Consider the following 18,140-nt stretch of genomic DNA (forward strand, 5'->3'; position numbering starts at 1 on the left):
AGGGGCATTGTCATGATGGAAAAACCAGTCACCCAACTGCTCCAAGTCACTCCCGACAGCTCCACAATTTCTTCAATGGTCCATCGTCGATCTTCCTTGATGATTTCACGAATTTTTTCAACATTTTCATGCGTTCGGGCTGTGGCAGGACGGCCAGAACAAGGTTTGTCATCAATTGACATTTCACCATTTTTGAAACGGGAAAACCACTCAAACACTGGAGTTTTCCCCATAGCATCGTCCTTGTAAAAAAGCAGAATTTCATCGCTGCATGAAAATCAGCCATTGCAAAAACAACGTTCACACAAAACAGTTGTCACTATAAACTCTGCCAAAACTAGTCCTTACCTTCTGAAGCAACGGTAGTCAGCTTATCGACTCAGGATGTTAGCTCTATGTGCTCACAGCGGCAAAACGCGGTACTACAAAAGCTCTGCCCACAAAAAATTTAGTTCGGTTTCTTTTGGGTACCCCATCGTAATTTTTGGTAAGTCATTTACATATAGTAAAAAGAGCACTGGGCCTAATACAGAGCCCTGAGGCACCCCGCACTGTATTTCTTTCCATTCAGAACAACATTTACTCCAATTTTCATTCAAAATTACTCTCTGGTATCTTCCTCTCAAATAGGATCTCATAAGTTTCTGAGCAGCTCCTTCAATTCCATAAAATTCCAAAATATACAAATATACAAGTACCCTCATATCTATTTGAGATCCTACAAAAGTTAGCCAAAAATTTATAATGGTCAATGTTAATATGTAAAAGATAATCTCTATAAAGCCAGTGTTCAGAGAAGCATAGGATGGCAGGCTTTAATGACCAAGAACTTAACAACACATTTAAAGCCATCACTTTGTTTCCCAGACTCTAAATACTGTATTATGATGTAAAATGTCCAGGTTGTACAATTTTTGAGGTCCATCATTACTAAAATTACAGGCAACCGAATGTCGTGAATCTACCATAAAATATCCTTTTCACGTTTCTGGGGTGGGTGCCGAATTCTCTTAGGAGGTAATGCAGTCTTTTTATGCTTTGCCTGGTCATCATCATTTACTTTTAAATTTATTTGGTCACAAGCTGGATCAGTCAATTTATTGTCCATAATTGAACTAGTGCTCTCTTTATTTCCCTTAGCTGAACAGATACTCTCTTTGGGTACCTGAGTTGTCAACACTCGATTTTCTTCACTTGACACAGTGAGCGCATCACACTCAATATAGTCCACAGAGTCACCCTTTTGATAAGAATGACGCTGAATCATTTTATTCCAACCACTCACAGTAACTTTGTTTATACACTGAGGCTGGTTTTCAGTCAAATAGCTTGTCATGTCTTCCCTTTCCTTCCATTTTAAGGCAATGATAGGTGACACTTTTTGACTAAACAGATCATTTATTACAGCAGCGATTTTATTTGCTACATGCTCCTTACCATGAGCATTTAGATGAAGGCCATGTGTTGTGTACAGGTCCCTATCAGTGTCCACAGTTATCACAGCAAGATTAGGAAACGCCTCTTTTAGTTTAACTAGAGTTTTATTTAATATTTTAGCTTCATTATTAACACAAGAATTTGGAATAAGATCGTGCCTTTGATGAACGCTCAATAAAAGTACATTTGTATGCTTATGGGAACTTATAAAATGTTTCAAAGCACAAATGCCCATATTTGCTTCATTTTGCCCAACATCGTTCGAGCCACCCTATACTATACAAACATCACTCTTTGTTAGAGTCTTTTGGTTGGATGAAGTGGTATTTACCAAATTTACTAGTGTTGATCCTGGTTTTGTCACACCCTGAATTTTGTAATTACAAGTTAGTTTATATTTTCATTCATTTGCTAATCCTCTTGCATGACTGTCACCAAGTATTTGGATTTTATGTTTAGCTTTACCTACTATCATCCTGATTCAACTCACTTTAGTTGAAACCTTGGGTATCAAGTTTTGGGAGTTTACTTGACTTTTGAGGTTATGTGAATTTGTTTCATCTTCATGCAGTATCTTGATTATCTAGTGTGAAGATTTTAATTCCATTAATAAAACTTTTACAGTCCTTTAATCTCAGACACCATGATATACATACAAGATTTCATAAAGACTGGTTCAGCCTTTCAAAAGTTCATAGAGGTGGAGACACAGACACACAGACAGCATGGTCATTGCATAAGCCTTCTTTTATTTTATGAAAACAAGGAAAGTGGGCTAAAAATATCAAACTGTAACAAACCTGCTGTAGTACTAGCTTAAATTTTTTTTACTCCTGCTTTATTGTGTTTATCTGGCCTGATTACAGAGGTGTAGAGGACACCATTGAACAATATCCTTACATGTCATTTAGGTTCGAGGCTGGATCACAGACTATTGGCATGAAACAGGGAAATTTCCTGATATGCCGTCTGAGGAATCAGGAGGTTCAACCTTGTTCTTCACAAGGCAGGCGGCAGAGAGTGAAATCAGTAAAACCACCACCTCATCATCCAGGTACAAATTCTGTATAAGACATGTCAGAAAGAATGAGTTGATTTAATGTACCTCTCCTACAACTGAGTACTGTTGTAAAGTGATATTTCTTCAGATAAAGAATGAATATAGACAGAGAGTGTTTGAGAACAAAATGACAAGAAGAAATCTGAACCCAGGACTGCAGAAAATATAATAATGGATAAATTATTGAGCAACGTCATAAATTTATCCATTTATGTTACCTCATTTAGGTTTAAATATTTTTGCCAGCACTTTGTTTTCAAACACATGTAATTTATGTATGTCCTCTCAGATTAAGGGACCATGTTCACAATTACACAAAACTGAAAAACTATTTTATATATTTTTATTGTTTTGAAAAGCATGTGAGATAACAGATTTTGAACTGAATTATAACTAATATATAATTTTAAGGGCCGCGCCATAGCTCAAGCAGTTAGTCGCTGGCTTCCCAACGTGGCGCCCTGGGTTCGATCCCGGGTCTGGTCAAGTTGGATTTGTGGCGGACAAAGTGGCGCTGGGGCAGGTTTTCTCTGAGTACTTCGGTTTCCCCTGCCAATCTTCATTCCACCAATTGCTCCACAATCACCCTCACCTATCATCTGGGGCTGGTACAATAGGCCAGAAGTGGCCGCAGTACAAGGGACTTAGTCCTACCCCACTAGCAATAAAAAAACATAATTTATTTTCCTCCTCATTTCATTAAAATGTCTCAGTTCTGTGTTATTTCTAAATGTCAATTTTTCTTTCAGATGCTTCAAATTTTGAAATCTTTTTCAAACAAATCATTAATGTTAGTTTTACTTTGTACCTTTAGATTAATCTGTACTTTTGTCTTGACCAACTCTGTTGCTAGTCTATATGAATATTTCTGTTATTATGCTTTATTACAGAGAGGGTAAAGGAAGAAAAGAAAAGGGGAAGAAAGACAAGGAAGAAGGAAAGAAGAAGAAAGATATGGAAGAAGATGACCCAGGCTTTAAGATGCAACCATCTAACTTCTTGGGAGACTTGCAGGCTGCCAGTACAGAATATGAAGAAGTTTGGCACAATCGAGAAGAGTCTCAGAACCCATGGCAGCATGCCGACATTGAGATGATCCGAGAACAGAAGATGGCTGAAGTGGAAGCTGAATTACGAAGGTAGTGTTCCAAGAGACTCAACTCTTTCTGCTTTAGATCTGATCTGTATCCTGCAGACAGAAAAAGCAGTAACTTTATATTAATTACTAATTCTATGATGCAAAGCCTTCCATGAACTGGTGACACACGGTATGAGAATTACTTGTTGCTATGGTTCATTGCTCCATTCACAAAAGGCCATCTTTATATCCTGTCATATAACATATCAATCCATTCAACATCTTCAAACTCTGTTTTGTGACAATTCATTTTTAATACTGGGAGCAGACTGCTTGTCAATATAGCAACTCAGCCATGAAATGGAAAGCCAAGAAATCAGAAGTGGTTCTTGGCAGGGGCAAAAGATTTTTCTCTCCTCTACAGCAATCAGACTCGCTCTGAGACCTATCCAGTCTTCTATCCTGTGGATACCAGCAACTCTTTCACAAAGGTAAATTAGCCAGAACTTCAAGTTGACCACTCAACTCAATTTCATGCCAAGGTTACAAATGTGTGGGGCCATACCTCCATTTCCCCACACATCTTCATTGTGTGGTGCATAATTAAAGCACAGGGGCTACTTTACCTTTACCTTGCCAATTTAATATTATCCTGCAACCTATCCCAAAGTTTCTGAAGTGGTCTCTCCCGTGAGATTTTAAGACCAGAATTTTGTATACATTTGTAACTCCCCCACCTTCATGATAATATTTCAGATTTTTTAGATTTTTGCAACACTGTTACCATGCAGGTTGCAGTTGCTCAGTTTAAATCTTGAATGAAACATCAACTGTTCTGAATAAAGCATTTTTTGTTTTCAAGCTTGAGGGACCAGTGTGTAGATGGAAGGATAATATTTAAATGGGTCTTAAGAGAAACATATCATAAAGGAGGGACTGAATTTAACTGACTCTAGGGTCCAAAGATGGACTTTTATGAACATGGTTATGAACCCTCAAAGTCCATAAAAGAAGATAATTTCTTGGCCAGCTGAATAACTATCATCCTTTCCAAGTAGACTCTTCATTACGGAGTTCGTTTCTTAAATAATTAGTTTATGAGTATTACCCAGTCATTACATTATTATATGTTGAACATCATCCAAGTCTGGGGTATATTTGGCATTGAACTGCAGAACTTATTAGGAGTCTTCAGGAGATAGACTGTCACTTATTTTTATTTTAGACATCAGTAGCAATAATCAGCAACATGTTCAGCACCCTTTGAACAACAGTCATGTATACTAACAATTGGACCAGCCTAGAATTCAAAGATAGTTGGGTTTGATCCTGGTCATTGCCACTAATGTGCAAGATCAAAGAAAATAAAAAGTGTCCCTTTATAATTACAATGAATCACCTGAATATGGAAGAAGAATTAACTCCCAAAATATCATGTATGTCAAATAGACCTTAGACAATGGAAAATGTCCAATATAATTGTAATGCAATGAATCAACTATTGTCTTAATCCTACAGGGGATCATGAAATTAATTATTTTTTTCAGAGAAGTAGACCAGTTATTAAGAGGAGAATTAGAGGTATTGCAAGCTGCTTTGGCACGTGATCTTGCAAGTAAGGGCAAGAAAGCACGCAAAGCCAGCAAGAAGAAAGGTCGAAGTGGAAAGAAGAGTAAGAAGAAGAAAGAGAAGGATCTGACACCTGATCGAACACTAGAGTCTCTGTTTGAAGAACTTGTTACTAATGGTATCATCCGCAAGTATCCTGAAGTTCGGCTATCAGAGTTCCGAGGGGAGCGCTCATACGCTACACATGATCTCCGTAAGCAAGGCAAGGACCCACTGCCGTCACTTGGAGATATACGTCAGGTCATACTAGAATACTGCATCCTGCCATTGGGATCTAAAACAGTTCACCAGATGGCACCATTGGTCAAATCAGTATTGTTGGCAGGATCACATGGCAGTGGTAAAGACATGTTGGTGCATGCTGTGTGCACAGAGACTGGATCGGTGTTGTTTGATCTCTCACCTGCGAACATCACTGGAAAATATCCTGGAAAATCTGGGCTCATCATGCTGGTGAGTTATCTCATTGGAAATGGGTTCATTAACATTCTCTTCTCGATGCTATATAGTCTGGGCTACTGACAGTATTGTTAAATAAACTATAAATGATAATGTCACATGTTACAGTGAATCAACAGGGTTTTGGATTGTTGACTGGATTTACTGACCACTTTAACACTCAACTCATAACTACATTTAGTTACAGCACCATCCCTGACCTTTCCACTTTATACAGTTCACTAGAGCACACAGTCTAGTGTTTTCAGTCTGTTACTAGACATATCCTGGTAACAGCTTCTAACAAGGGCTATTCCTCTGCCTCTGGGCTCAAGTCCTCTCTGAATCACAGCTCCCTTTCAACTGACTATTCTTGCTACAATTGGCCTTCTTATGTAGTCCCTTTGCAAGGACCAACTAGAAAACACTGTTTTTCTGTTGCTGTATCATCATTGTATTTGTGCCTGTTGTGGTCCCACATGATTGCTACTCAACCAGTCCATTGGCTCACTAGTGGCTGCCTAGCAACAGCTGCTTGTCTCACTTGTTTCACAGTCATTGACTAGTAATGAGTCTACACACTACAATAATAATACAGAAAAAAAGCATTCTACCCACTGGCTTCTTTCTACACAGTAATCACAAAACTGTGGCCTTTGGATGACTATTAAGCATGTTTATTGGAAAGAAATAAGATTCTTTTGTTAGTCTCTTGAGAGGAAGGGTTCAAGTGGAAAGTATTATTAAAAATAAAATAAAAATTACAACATGCATTTTGGTGTCAATAAAAAGGGAACTGCTGGATTCTCGGACTTTTTCCATTGTCCAGTATTCTAAAAACTAGGGAACATAACGTTTTGGAAACCGGACCTTCATCTGTCCTCAAGTAACTGAGGATGGATCTTTCTAAGGGACACATCAGAGTAGGTGTCCCCTCATTACCTGAGGACAGAAACAGATCCAGTTTCCAAAACATTGTGTTTTCTAGTTTTCAGAATGGTGCACAATGGACACAGTCTGAAAATCCAGTAATTTTGAGTGTTCTACAGCATCATCAGAACCCTTTAGAATCAGAAAGGGGTCAATACATTTTTGTTTGATACAGAATATGGGTACTTATTTTAGTGTGACGAATTGTCTGTTACTTTTTTCAGTGATAAAGCTTCACATTACTTTGTTGGTGACAGAAATTCTAATTAATATTTTAGTCACATTAAATTTCTGTTACTTATTACAATAACTAACAATTTCTGAATATGCTGTAACGTGTCTCTTGGAAACCTGAACAGGTGCACCTAGTGAACAAGGTGTCCCGCTTGCTCCAGCCATCAGTAATCTATATAGATGGTGCAGAGAAACCTTTCTTGAAGAAGGTTCCAAAAACAGACAAGACGGATCCTAAACGCTTGAAGAAAGATCTTCCCAAAATAGTCAAAGGCATCAGCCAAGAAGACCAGGTAAGAATGTTACATCCCTCAAATATGAGAATCACACACTTCACAATCGATAGCTAGCCTGCACTTACTAGACATAAAACAATGGATATGCTTCATGTGCTAGGCAGATATTACTGTAATAAGCAAAAGCTAATGAGAAGGATGGTTATTAAGTATCTTGCAGCACTAACTATTAGTGAATAACTCACAGACCTACACAGTTGAAGTCTCTGCACAATCCAGCTCACATATGAAGCTGCATGAGATGAATCAATAAGAAATAGACTGACAAAACAGGGAACTGTAAAGTAAAAGAAAGTAAAAAGGTAAAGCTATCCTTGTAACCGGCCATGGAGGCCCATAGAGTTATGAGAGGTCGAGGCTCTCACACTTTCCAGACAATTGGCTCATAGATGGTGGTGAAGTTGTTAGTCAGCCTTACGCGCCAGATGACCTTTACACCCAGGAATATTCCTGGTACTTATTTCTGTTGGAGGCTGAGTCGACATCAGGGCCCTAGTGCAGCTGGAAGAATTAGGTCAATTGAAAAAATCAACCTCATCAAAATTTGATCCCGCAACCTTCCGGCTTGTAGCATAGTGCCTCAGCCAACTATGATACCGCATGTCCCAAACAGAGAACTGCAGTTGCTATAATAATAGTTAAAAATTCAGTTCCTACCTCAGAGAGAACATAGTGTCTCCATTACAAAAACCAAATGGTTACTGTGGTTTTTGGAAATAATCACTGTTTATTCTGAGAATCACAGGAAACATATAAATACAATCTTTGAGCTAAATACAAAGTTCTTTACAAGGTTAATAGAAAGTCCGTCGAGTGTAACAATTTGTAGGTCACTTTTTATTATTATTTCTGCCTTACATGTTTCGGTTTGACACAACCATCATCAGAGGCACTTGCTATAATTATGGAAACACTGTCGCTGTTTTTTGATGTTCACAATTATGTTGTCGTGTGGACGCTGCTACGATATGTTCACGTGTAAAAGCACAAAGCATGCTAAGATACTTGAGTACACTCTCAAGTTCTCACTTTTCATCCGAACCTATTTTTTAAGTTAAAACGCTAAAATGTTAAAATATTTGACATAAATGCTGAACTCCTCCTTGTTAATTCATCCCGAAGAACATATCATAGCAGCGTCCACACGACAACATAATTGTGAACATCAAAAAACAGCGACAGTGTTTCCATAATTATAGCAAGTGCCTCTGATGATGGTTGTGTCAAACCGAAACATGTAAGGCAGAAATAATAATAAAAAGTGACCTACAAATTGTTACACTCGACGGACTTTCTATCGACTTTGTGATTGATAGTGTAACGGACCAAAATGAAACAATTAAAAAAAAAACAAAAAAACCCGAAGTTCTTTATTTGTGGGGGGGGGCGGTGTTAGATCAAGTGGTGTGTGCAGAAACTATCATGCACTAAAGAGTTAAAAGGATTCTCAACAATGAAGGGGGACTGGCACCTTGCATTCCCAACATTCAGAAGTTTTGACTCTGTTAGATGCAAGGGAAGGAAAAGGCATATAGAAAAATCAACATTGGATCCAGATACAACCTTGTAAGGATTTTATGGAATGTGAATGAATGAATGAATGAACGAACAATGTATCTCAATAGTCACTTACAGCATTTGTGTGTGTCTGCAGGTTCTGCTTATTGGTGTGTCCCGATGTCCATGGGATTGTGATCAAAAAGCCCTTGCCCAGACATACAATAAGATGATACTGATCCCACGTCCTGATTACAGCAGTCTCTCATTTCTATGGAAGGAGCTACTGTTTCAGTTTGGTGGTGTTAGCCGGCAGTTTGATACTGCAGCCATGACAAAGGTCTGCAACAAATATATTAAGTGTATAAAGCTCACAAATTTAGCAATTCAGATACAGTTTTCAGTTCAAGGATATGACAATGAGCTGAGATGACCTGTCAGGATTCATAGATGCCCTCTCTTTCAGCAATTCCCAAACTGTCTCAGACTCCTCTGATGTGAGTAATCCACCATCCTATTTTTATCTAAAATGCAAAGTTTCGGAGACTGGATTCTGTCTCTGTCTGCAGGTGGAACCTACTCAGTTGGAGAAAGGGACTAGCTCTATCGATTGGGCCCAACTGATTAGGTTCCACCTGAAGACAGAGACAGAATCCAGTCTCTGAAATGTTTTGTTTTAAATAAAAACAGGATGATGGATAATGTCCAGAAACACAATAGTTGTATTAATATATCAACATCACAAACATTTAGAACTTATTTTAAAAAAATATTTTAAATAGTAATAATATATTGATCAGACCATGACCACTTCCTTCCAAATCCTATCCAATTCATCATTCATGTATCATCCTATAATTTGGCACTATACTGTGTAGTTACTGACAGTGTCATAAAATAACACACACAGAAAAAATTTATGGGAAGTGAGGTATAGAGATATGAGATGTTCTAGAAAAAATTCATGAAGCTTGCTTTTCTTCAAATACTTCCATCTGAAATAGATAGGTTAACAGAAATTATACATGAATAGTTTTACTTCTCCTATATGAAAGTTTACAGATTTGTTTTAGTTTATTTAATGACACTGTCTACATAATATAAAATGGTATATGTGGAATGAATAATTACCCAGTCAAGTGGTTCTTTTCTGTGTTCTTATCTCTCCTGTAGTGGCATATTAAATTCCCCTGAACATTTAAATTTGTTACTGCAGCGTTTAATTTTATGCTCCCATTTTAAAATGCAATATCTCAATCCTGTGTCATTATAGCATTATGGAACAAAAGCTTCTTAAAGACAAGTTATCAGATTTCACATATCTGTATTTTCATTTCTATAGAAATTATATTAAAGTTTATACATATTTATTCATAAAATTCTGTACTTTTGGCTTTATTCTCAAAGAATCCACCACTTTCGCCACTGACTTTCATTTCCGTTCATACTACATGATCTCACATGTATGCCTGTGTCATTCACATTTTGTATACATGGTTTTGACTGGTGTATGGTGTTTAAAACTGAAATATGATCATAGTAGTCTGCTGACAAATCTGTCTTGTGAAAACACACTCCCAGCTTGGCTTATTGTGACACTGTGAATACCTCATCGATAAACAGAGTTTCTTATTGTCGTTTGGGCAAGCTCAAGGCTAGTATAGATGAATGAACTGAACTCTTCTTCCAAACATCACTGCAAAATCATTATCTTTTACAGATTATGAAGTCATCACTAAAACGATTATACCAGCATAAACACTGTTGCAACTCAAGTGGCAGATACTGAGAATATGTTATAATTATGTAGTTTTCAATACCAGCCCAGTGATGGGGCTTACATTTTAGTTTTAGATTAGGTGCATTTTCTACCAAATTTTGGGGCATCCTGATTTGTTTCTCTGGCTATTACTTCCACAATGTCTGATGTACAAAACAACTCAAAATATTCCAGGTGGTTACTGTGGTCTTCTAAATCAACATTTATGCCAGGCTTGCCAGTAGATGGAAAATGCGGTCACTCAGCACCTGAATTTGCCCATATGTCAGGTTGTTTGCTACTGTTTTCACAGACATTTTCTACTTCATCAGAGCTGACACGTTGTTCGCCACCTAACAAAATTTTCACATTTATTTCACTATCACTACTGTATTCACTCTCTGAAATAGCACTGTATTCAATCCTTTGTAACAGTTCATAAAACACCTCAACACTTATACATATTTTTTTTTTATTTCATGCATCCTGTTGTGTTATAATATATAATTTCTTTATTAAAACCATCACAACAGAACTATATTAAGGTCAGTGTCTAGTTTGGCTCTGCATGAACACTAAACTAAAGCTACTGAACTGCAGTGCTAATTTATATTTTAATAAGAAATGTTTGGCTGAGAACTTAACACCTAAATATGCGCTAACAAACAGGAAAGTAAATCCACATATAGCAGAGCCAAACTAGGCACTGACCTTAATATAGTTGTGTTGTGATGGTTTTAATAAAGAAATTGTACTTACACGCATCTTCGTGCTAGGACCTGCCATAATGTTTAGTTGAAAGAACCTGAACCCAGGACAGCTATCAAGCAATCAACAACTTCCTATCACACTCTGAAGTAGCTAGAACATCTTGCAAACACAACGTACAGCTTCCATTGCTGACTGGAGTAGTTAGAAATATGCATGACGTCTATAGACCTCATAGCTATTAGACTAGTTAAATGGTATGGGTGTGGTAGGAAGTGGTTATCCCTAATTCCGGCTACTATCCTAGCATTTGCGTGGAGGAACTCAAACAGGAAACCATTGAAATGTGTCAGGATTGCTCGTGTCTCAGCCAAGATTTGCATAGGCACCTCCAAAATACAACTTACAGGTGTTACTGTTTGTACCGTTTGAGTCCATTTACTTCATAAAATTTGCAGATACAACCACAATGTTTCACGCTGTAATTATATTTGTAATTTTTTACATATAAACATTCATAGGGAGGCTGGTCACTTATCTCCATTTAAATTTCATGAATTAGGAAATAAACTGAACACAATGCAAAATATTTCAGGTATCAGATTGTTACACAGTTGGTGCAATACTTGAAGTGATAAAGGAAGTGATGACATGTAAGCGAGTACTACAGCTAAGGGTGCAGCCCCTGACTCATGCAGAGCTCATCAACTCACTCTGCAAGTTAGAACCTGTCTACAAGGAGGAAGATGAAGCATTTCTACAGTGGCTTCTTAAGACACCAATAGGACGCAGGAAAGCTCGACAGCTCGAAATTGAGGCTGAGCTTCAAGCCAGTCTTGCACCCATGTCCAACAAGAAATAAACGGAAACTGTCACCCCTCCACTAACAGTTTGCGCCATGTTCATGAACACTTTTTAAGAAATTATCTTAAATATGCGCCATAAAAATATGTGGGTATGAACATTAATGACATAACAGATATCAGACACATATTTCCTATGATAGCAAGAACTAAGCTGTTAAATAGTGTAAAATTATACCAGACATGATACAATGATGTAAATGTACTAACCCTTCACTTTGATTGTAGTTTATTTAACAAGGTTGTCAATTATTTGGACTATATAATGTCAAACAACTGAATGATAATGAATGGGAAAGGATGTGCAAGGAAATGGTTACGGTCTAATTTAAGGTAAGTATCTAGTGTTCTGTTGGAAGGCTTGAGGAAAATAATGAAAAACCTCAGTCAAGATTTTATTTGTGTGAGAAGTCTTCAAAGTGTAAGTTCTTGTTTTGCTTGTAGATCATTGTTGTGCTTTGCTGTCACTCTTTTCAATAAACATCACTTCCATAGCATGTTTTAAGCTTATATGGTCATCGTCAGGCATGCTTCATTGTACTGCTTTTGCAGTTCATTATCCTATGCTCAGTCAAGATAATCAGTGTACTGACTAGGTTTGAACCAAGCAACTTCTGAGTGCAGATCAGCAGCGTTACTGCTTTAGCCAGCTTGTTCAGACACTTATTTTTTTAAAGAAGTTCTGCAGTCCATGTTAAGTCAGTTAGTGACTGCTGTTTACTTGGACTTATGACTGAATCTTTAGTTATTTAATGACAGTGTTTCAATTGTGGAGTTACACAGCAGTGAACAAGATGGTGATATGATCACGAATGTGATTAGATAAAAATTTTGAAGGGCATGGCCTCTTTCAAGGTACTATCTTGGCTGTTGCCATGCGAGATAAGAGAAACCATAAAAACGTTCCTCAGGACAGCTGGTAATTAGCTCAGAATCAACTATGTATTACCTATTACTGTATCGCATTTTCTACAAAACCTAAAATCCAAGTGATATGAAAACATTTTTATTGAAAGGTAACAGGTACAATATGACATATGAGGGGGAGTCCGTAAATAGGTCTTTATGAATATCCTTTGCACCAAGTCCTTTTGCCCACCAAAAAAAAAAAAAACACAACAGAATGCTACTCTTCAGTAGTATACCCCTCAAGCAAGGTCACCATTTTGGCTACTCAAACCAGCCTCTGAACATGCAAATGCACATCTGCTACCTAGACTGTGCTGCTGCCTAGTGATACAGATACAAAACCTATTATGTCCATTTTACTTCCATCTGTGACCTATTTACTGACTCTCCCTCATATATAATGCAATACAGTCTTCAATGCAACTTGAGAGATTTGTTGAATCACAACTTAGTTCATGTGAATTCAAGACATGTTTCAACCACACACAGCCATTAATGAGTATATATAATAATTTGCATAAACTGTTTCACTGTATTTTAATACTGTATAGCCAATGAGGACTGTATGTCTGGTAGGTTTACTATTATAAAGAACCAAACTGGTTCCTGTATAAATAATTCAGTGATTGAGAATAGCTCTTTCTAACAAGCCCAAATGAGTAGGTCTATCTTGCCCCATCCACCTGAGGACAGAGACAGATCCAGCCTCTGAAACGTTGTGGTTTTTTATCTTATATATACCAGACAATGGATAAGTCCAAAATAAACCTTATAGTTCTGTACACTTGCCTAATGTTAATCCTGGATAGCCAGATCGCTTTACTGAAGAGGATTGGTTCTTTGAGCCTCTTTATATCCCTCTTACTAGTAAAGGGTACAATCACTGTCTTGTTTGGATTGATAGACTAGTTTATCCTTTCGCATCACTGTTGAACTGTATACAGGGCTGTTTGTAAGACCTCTGATACAGTGTAGGGAATTTCCCATTGATTAGGACTGCTATATCATCAGCATATCCTACTGTGAAGTGGCCTGTACTGTTGAGCTCTCAAAGATCATCCATGACCAGGCTCCAGAGGAGAGGGGAAAGAGCACCCCCTGCAGACCCTCCCAGGGCCTCTCCAGATAATGTAGCACTTATATTCCTGCTTTCCAGCATGGCACAAATCCATCTGCATATTGTGGGCTTAATGCCATGCCTTTCAGCAGCATGTTTTATTGTATCAAAGGAGGTTCTGTCAAAGGCTCCCTCTACATCAAGGAATGCTCCAAGGGCAATATCCTTGTGTTCAGTAGCATTTTCTATGCGTGTTACTACATTATGCAATGCAGTTTCGGTAGATTTACCTATTTGGTAAGCATGTTGGTTTCGTTGCAGAGGAAGAATTTTCAATGCACCATCCCTAATATGTCTACCTACCACTTTTTCAATCGTTTTCAAAAGGAAAGACATAAGGCTGATAGGACGATAAGCTGTAGCCTTGGTATAATCAAGTTTCCCGGGCTTTGGAATAAATGTCACTTTAACTTGCCTCCAGGCCACAGGGATAAACCCATGCGCCATGCAGGCTCTAAATATGTGGCATAGGTGTGGGACTAAATGTTCCACCCCTTGCTGCAGAAGTGCCGGTACAATACCATCTGTTCCTGCAGACTTAAATGGTTTGAAGGTACCTAACGCACATCTGATTTTTGATTGATTGATTACCTGACCATCCAGGTTCCAGTCTCCCCTGTTCATTATGTATCCACATACATTCACATTCTGCTGGCCCCGCTCATCACCTGAATCATCAATCAACTTTGAATCTGGGAAGTGAACTCTGAACAGTTCCTTCAGTGTTCCTTCTCCACTTTGGGTATATTTAAGATCAGGCAGCTTAATAGTGCTAACCTTATTGGTTGATTGTTTTGCCATGACCCTCATGAGTCTGGCACTGCCCGGTATATCATTGATCTCCTTGTATAACTCCCAATTGGTTCTCCTGGGATTCCTGAAGGTAACTTGTTGTGTTGTTATGTTACCTGTTTGAAAGCATATGTATCTGTGGTCCGATAAAGATGACTCATCAGATACATGCCATTTACTTACCAGGTTTTTTATGTTATTTGTCCCTAGTGTCAAATCAATAACCTCCTTCCTGTTGCAAACTACAAAGGTAGGTTTGTTACCATGGATTAGAATATTTAGGTTCGAACTCACCAGAAATTCCGTGATGCTCTCTCCCCTTGGGTTGGTGCTGGTGCCTCCCCATAAGATGTGGTGTGTGTTGGCATCACACCCAATGACGAATTGCTCTTTCCTGCTATGGCAGTAATCTGTGATGTTCCTCATTTCCTTAGTTGGTGGTGAATCATCTGCATAATATGGAAGGTAGGATGAAGCAACAATCAGCTCCCTGCTGCCCACTCGATACGTATATGTTATCCTCACTGCTGTTGCATCCTTGAAACAGAGCTCCAGCAAAGGTAAGGCATTAATATGATTCATGATATAAACACAGGATCTTGCATTGTTAACAGGTACAGCAGAGTAAACTGTTCCCTTGTGTTAGTTAAGCCCCTTATTTGACCCTTCTATAACCAAGGTTCCTGAATAAGTGCTGCATCTGCCTTTCCCTCAGCTAGCTGTTGGCATATAGTTGCCATGGCTGCTTTGCTGTGGTGTAGATTAATTTGAAAGAATTTTGTGTTATGTGTGTATGTGTGTGTGTTTACTGTTCCTTCTTAGTCTCAGACTGGGTCCCATTTGAGGGGGTCCCAAGATCTGCTCTACTTTGGTCTGAAGGAGTGGGTACATTATCCCCCTCCCCTCAGAGCCTGATTTTAAAGATGATGTGTCTGTCACAGTTTCTTTTGGTGCTGAGCCTCAGCGTCTTTCAGCACTTTAACAGTCCCTTGTGAGAGCCCTGTGAATATCTTATATCTGGTCCTCTGTATAATGGTATATGAGTCCTGGTCTACAAATAGGATAAGCCTCTGGCCTTTCGGCTCAGATTGCTTATCAAGTACTCTCCAGTGCTCAGTGTGGAGCTCTGGTTTAAGATGTGCAATCCAGTTCAGTAGCTCTTCCTGATTCTGGGCAACTTTGTCCCTAATCTTGAGAGCCACTTCAACAGGCTTGGGTAGGTTCCTGGCATCAGTATCCTTCAGTCTGGCCCCTGTTTCCAGCCTGTAATTGTCGATTGCTTTGATAAGCCATTGACCAGACTGTTGGTCAGCGCATGTATAAATAAGTGCCCCTCCCCCCAGTCTGTAGGACTTCAGGTGTAGTAATTCTCCTAGTGGAGTCCTATGTAACACCCCTCCCAGTACATCCAGAATGGAGTTCTGGTCGTCTTCTGTTATCTTATTTTCAGGATATGTTTCCCTGAAGATAGCTACCTCTACGTTGGTCACAGCCTCGTTGTAGGTCCCTGGGCCTTTTTGGGGCTCTGACCGTTTCTGTGGGGGTACTGCCCACTGACCTTGGCCCCTTAAAGGTCCCGGTAGGGGTTGTTCCCTGCTTGGGTGAGCCTGCATTTCCTGGTTGCTGAATGCCCCCAGTTCCAGCTTCGCTTGGCCTAGCTCCTGCCATTTTAAGTTCTGTCTGGCACATCCGGACAGTGTCTTCTTCACCGGACGGAGTCCACTTACTCCAGAGACTAGGTGTCCCAGACCTCCTACTGTAGTTATGCTAGTTTTGCCTCAGGCAGATTTTGAACCACTGGTTTGTCTCTGTCTTTGGCTGAAATTTCAACAGCAGGTTCATTGGTTGGCACCAGGCACCTTAACAGTGCACCAGAGCTTCCTGCCCCCTGCTGAAGTATTTCTCATAGGGATCCCCTTGGAGGGGAGTCCCTCTTCTCTTTAAGATCCTTACGACCGGTCTTTACTTTGGTACTTTTCGTTTTGGTCCCACGAGTCATGGGGATGTAGTAGGTCACCACCCGTAGTGCCCCATATGGGTGGAAGGCATGAATACAACGGGGTGCTGCCTGGTGCCTCGAGGGGATAGTTCACGACACCGGCTAATAACCACCTCAGTGCCACACAGCCCTCAGCACGAAGCCTCACACCTTGGCTTAGGTGTTTTGGTCTTGTTAAGGTGTAACGGCAGCAACCACCGCCATGTCCCTCAACCAGACCCCCTTCTTTCCTTTTCCCCCTCTCCACATGCCCTACGCTTGCGCCCTTCATCCTTTCACCAGGGACTGAGAGGCTCGTCTGAACACTGGAGGGCCATTCTGCTGCATGCCGTGGAAGAGTCTGGTCTCGACCCCAAATTATTTCTTGGAATTTTGGTTTACTAAATTAACGGTGGAGTTGGTGGACGCGTGTATGTTGTGCCATCCTCATCTGGGGCAGTTTGTATTTTTTTAATCAATTATATTATTATATTATTATACTTATTTGGTGTCTGTATTAATATAGTTTCCTATCCCAAACCACTTTTCGGTCCTTGGGCTTTGGTACGTTTCAAAAAGTGGTAGCAGAGCGTGGTTTGGGGTATTTGTACTTTGGTTTGCTTGTTGGGACGTTTTGACTGTTTCTATTCTGTTTTGTGTTGATCATGACGTCTGAGCCTCTACTGCCCGAGTACCTACACAAGGACGAGCTGCAATACGAGCTGGCAGCTCGGGGGATTTCGACGGAACGGTTGAATGTCGCCGCACTCAGATCACTACTCAGGACCTCCCGGGATGTGGAGGAAAACATCGAGCTCCTGAGGAGTATGAAATGTCTGAAGGATCCAGCAGGCACCATTTCCTTGTATCGGGAGAAATTCCTCCAGATCAGGGAACTGGTGGAGAACACCGACAGCTCCCGCATTGCACTTGATTTCCCTCGCTATCTACATCGACTCGTCCACCTGGGCACTCGGCTCCGACATTTTCTGCAATTTGGGGGAAGTGCCCCAGAGTTCGAGGTTTCTGCCCAAACACTGCGTGAACAATTGGACGGCCTCTTAGCCGACATCAACACGAGTCTTCAGGGCGAGGAGCGTGTGGCACCGGTCCCGGGCCCCTCTGGAAGTACTAACACACCTCAAGGCGATCAAGGTAGGCTCGAAACGACTTTTCACCTCCCTGGGCCTGTGGATAAGGGGCCTTTGAACCCCATCAGTAGGCTTGTTGACGGCTCCAGCCAGAGTGACGGTCAACCTAGGTTGTCCAATTTACTTCCCCCAGGGGCCCCCCTTTACCCACCGGTTATGGGTAACCCCACTTTTGTTTTCGCCAGGCGAGGTGCCCCAGTGAGTCGGGTTGTGAGAGCCGGAGGGCCGCGGCAGTCGTGCCTGGCGCAGCCTGCCGATGCTTGC

At 40.0% G+C, this 18,140-nt stretch overlaps 1 protein-coding gene across 1 annotated transcript in view; it reads left to right on the forward strand.

Moving 5' to 3' along the window:
- Positions 1 to 12,527, forward strand: part of LOC111872972 (dynein regulatory complex protein 11) — a 26,963-nt gene extending 14,436 nt beyond the window's left edge. Inside the window, exons 4-9 of the mRNA XM_023867301.2 lie at positions 2,349 to 2,491; positions 3,388 to 3,636; positions 5,123 to 5,657; positions 6,932 to 7,099; positions 8,757 to 8,939; positions 11,662 to 12,527. Of these exons, the coding sequence (XP_023723069.1) occupies positions 2,349 to 2,491; positions 3,388 to 3,636; positions 5,123 to 5,657; positions 6,932 to 7,099; positions 8,757 to 8,939; positions 11,662 to 11,928 (1,545 nt within the window). The 3' untranslated portion in view covers positions 11,929 to 12,527. The remainder of the gene's footprint in view (positions 1 to 2,348; positions 2,492 to 3,387; positions 3,637 to 5,122; positions 5,658 to 6,931; positions 7,100 to 8,756; positions 8,940 to 11,661) is intronic.
- The last annotated feature ends 5,613 nt before the right edge of the window (positions 12,528 to 18,140 follow it).

Source organism: Cryptotermes secundus, unplaced genomic scaffold, assembly GCF_002891405.2.
Source record: "Cryptotermes secundus unplaced genomic scaffold, Csec_1.0 scaffold1266, whole genome shotgun sequence".
Lineage (NCBI taxonomy): Eukaryota > Metazoa > Arthropoda > Insecta > Blattodea > Kalotermitidae > Cryptotermes > Cryptotermes secundus.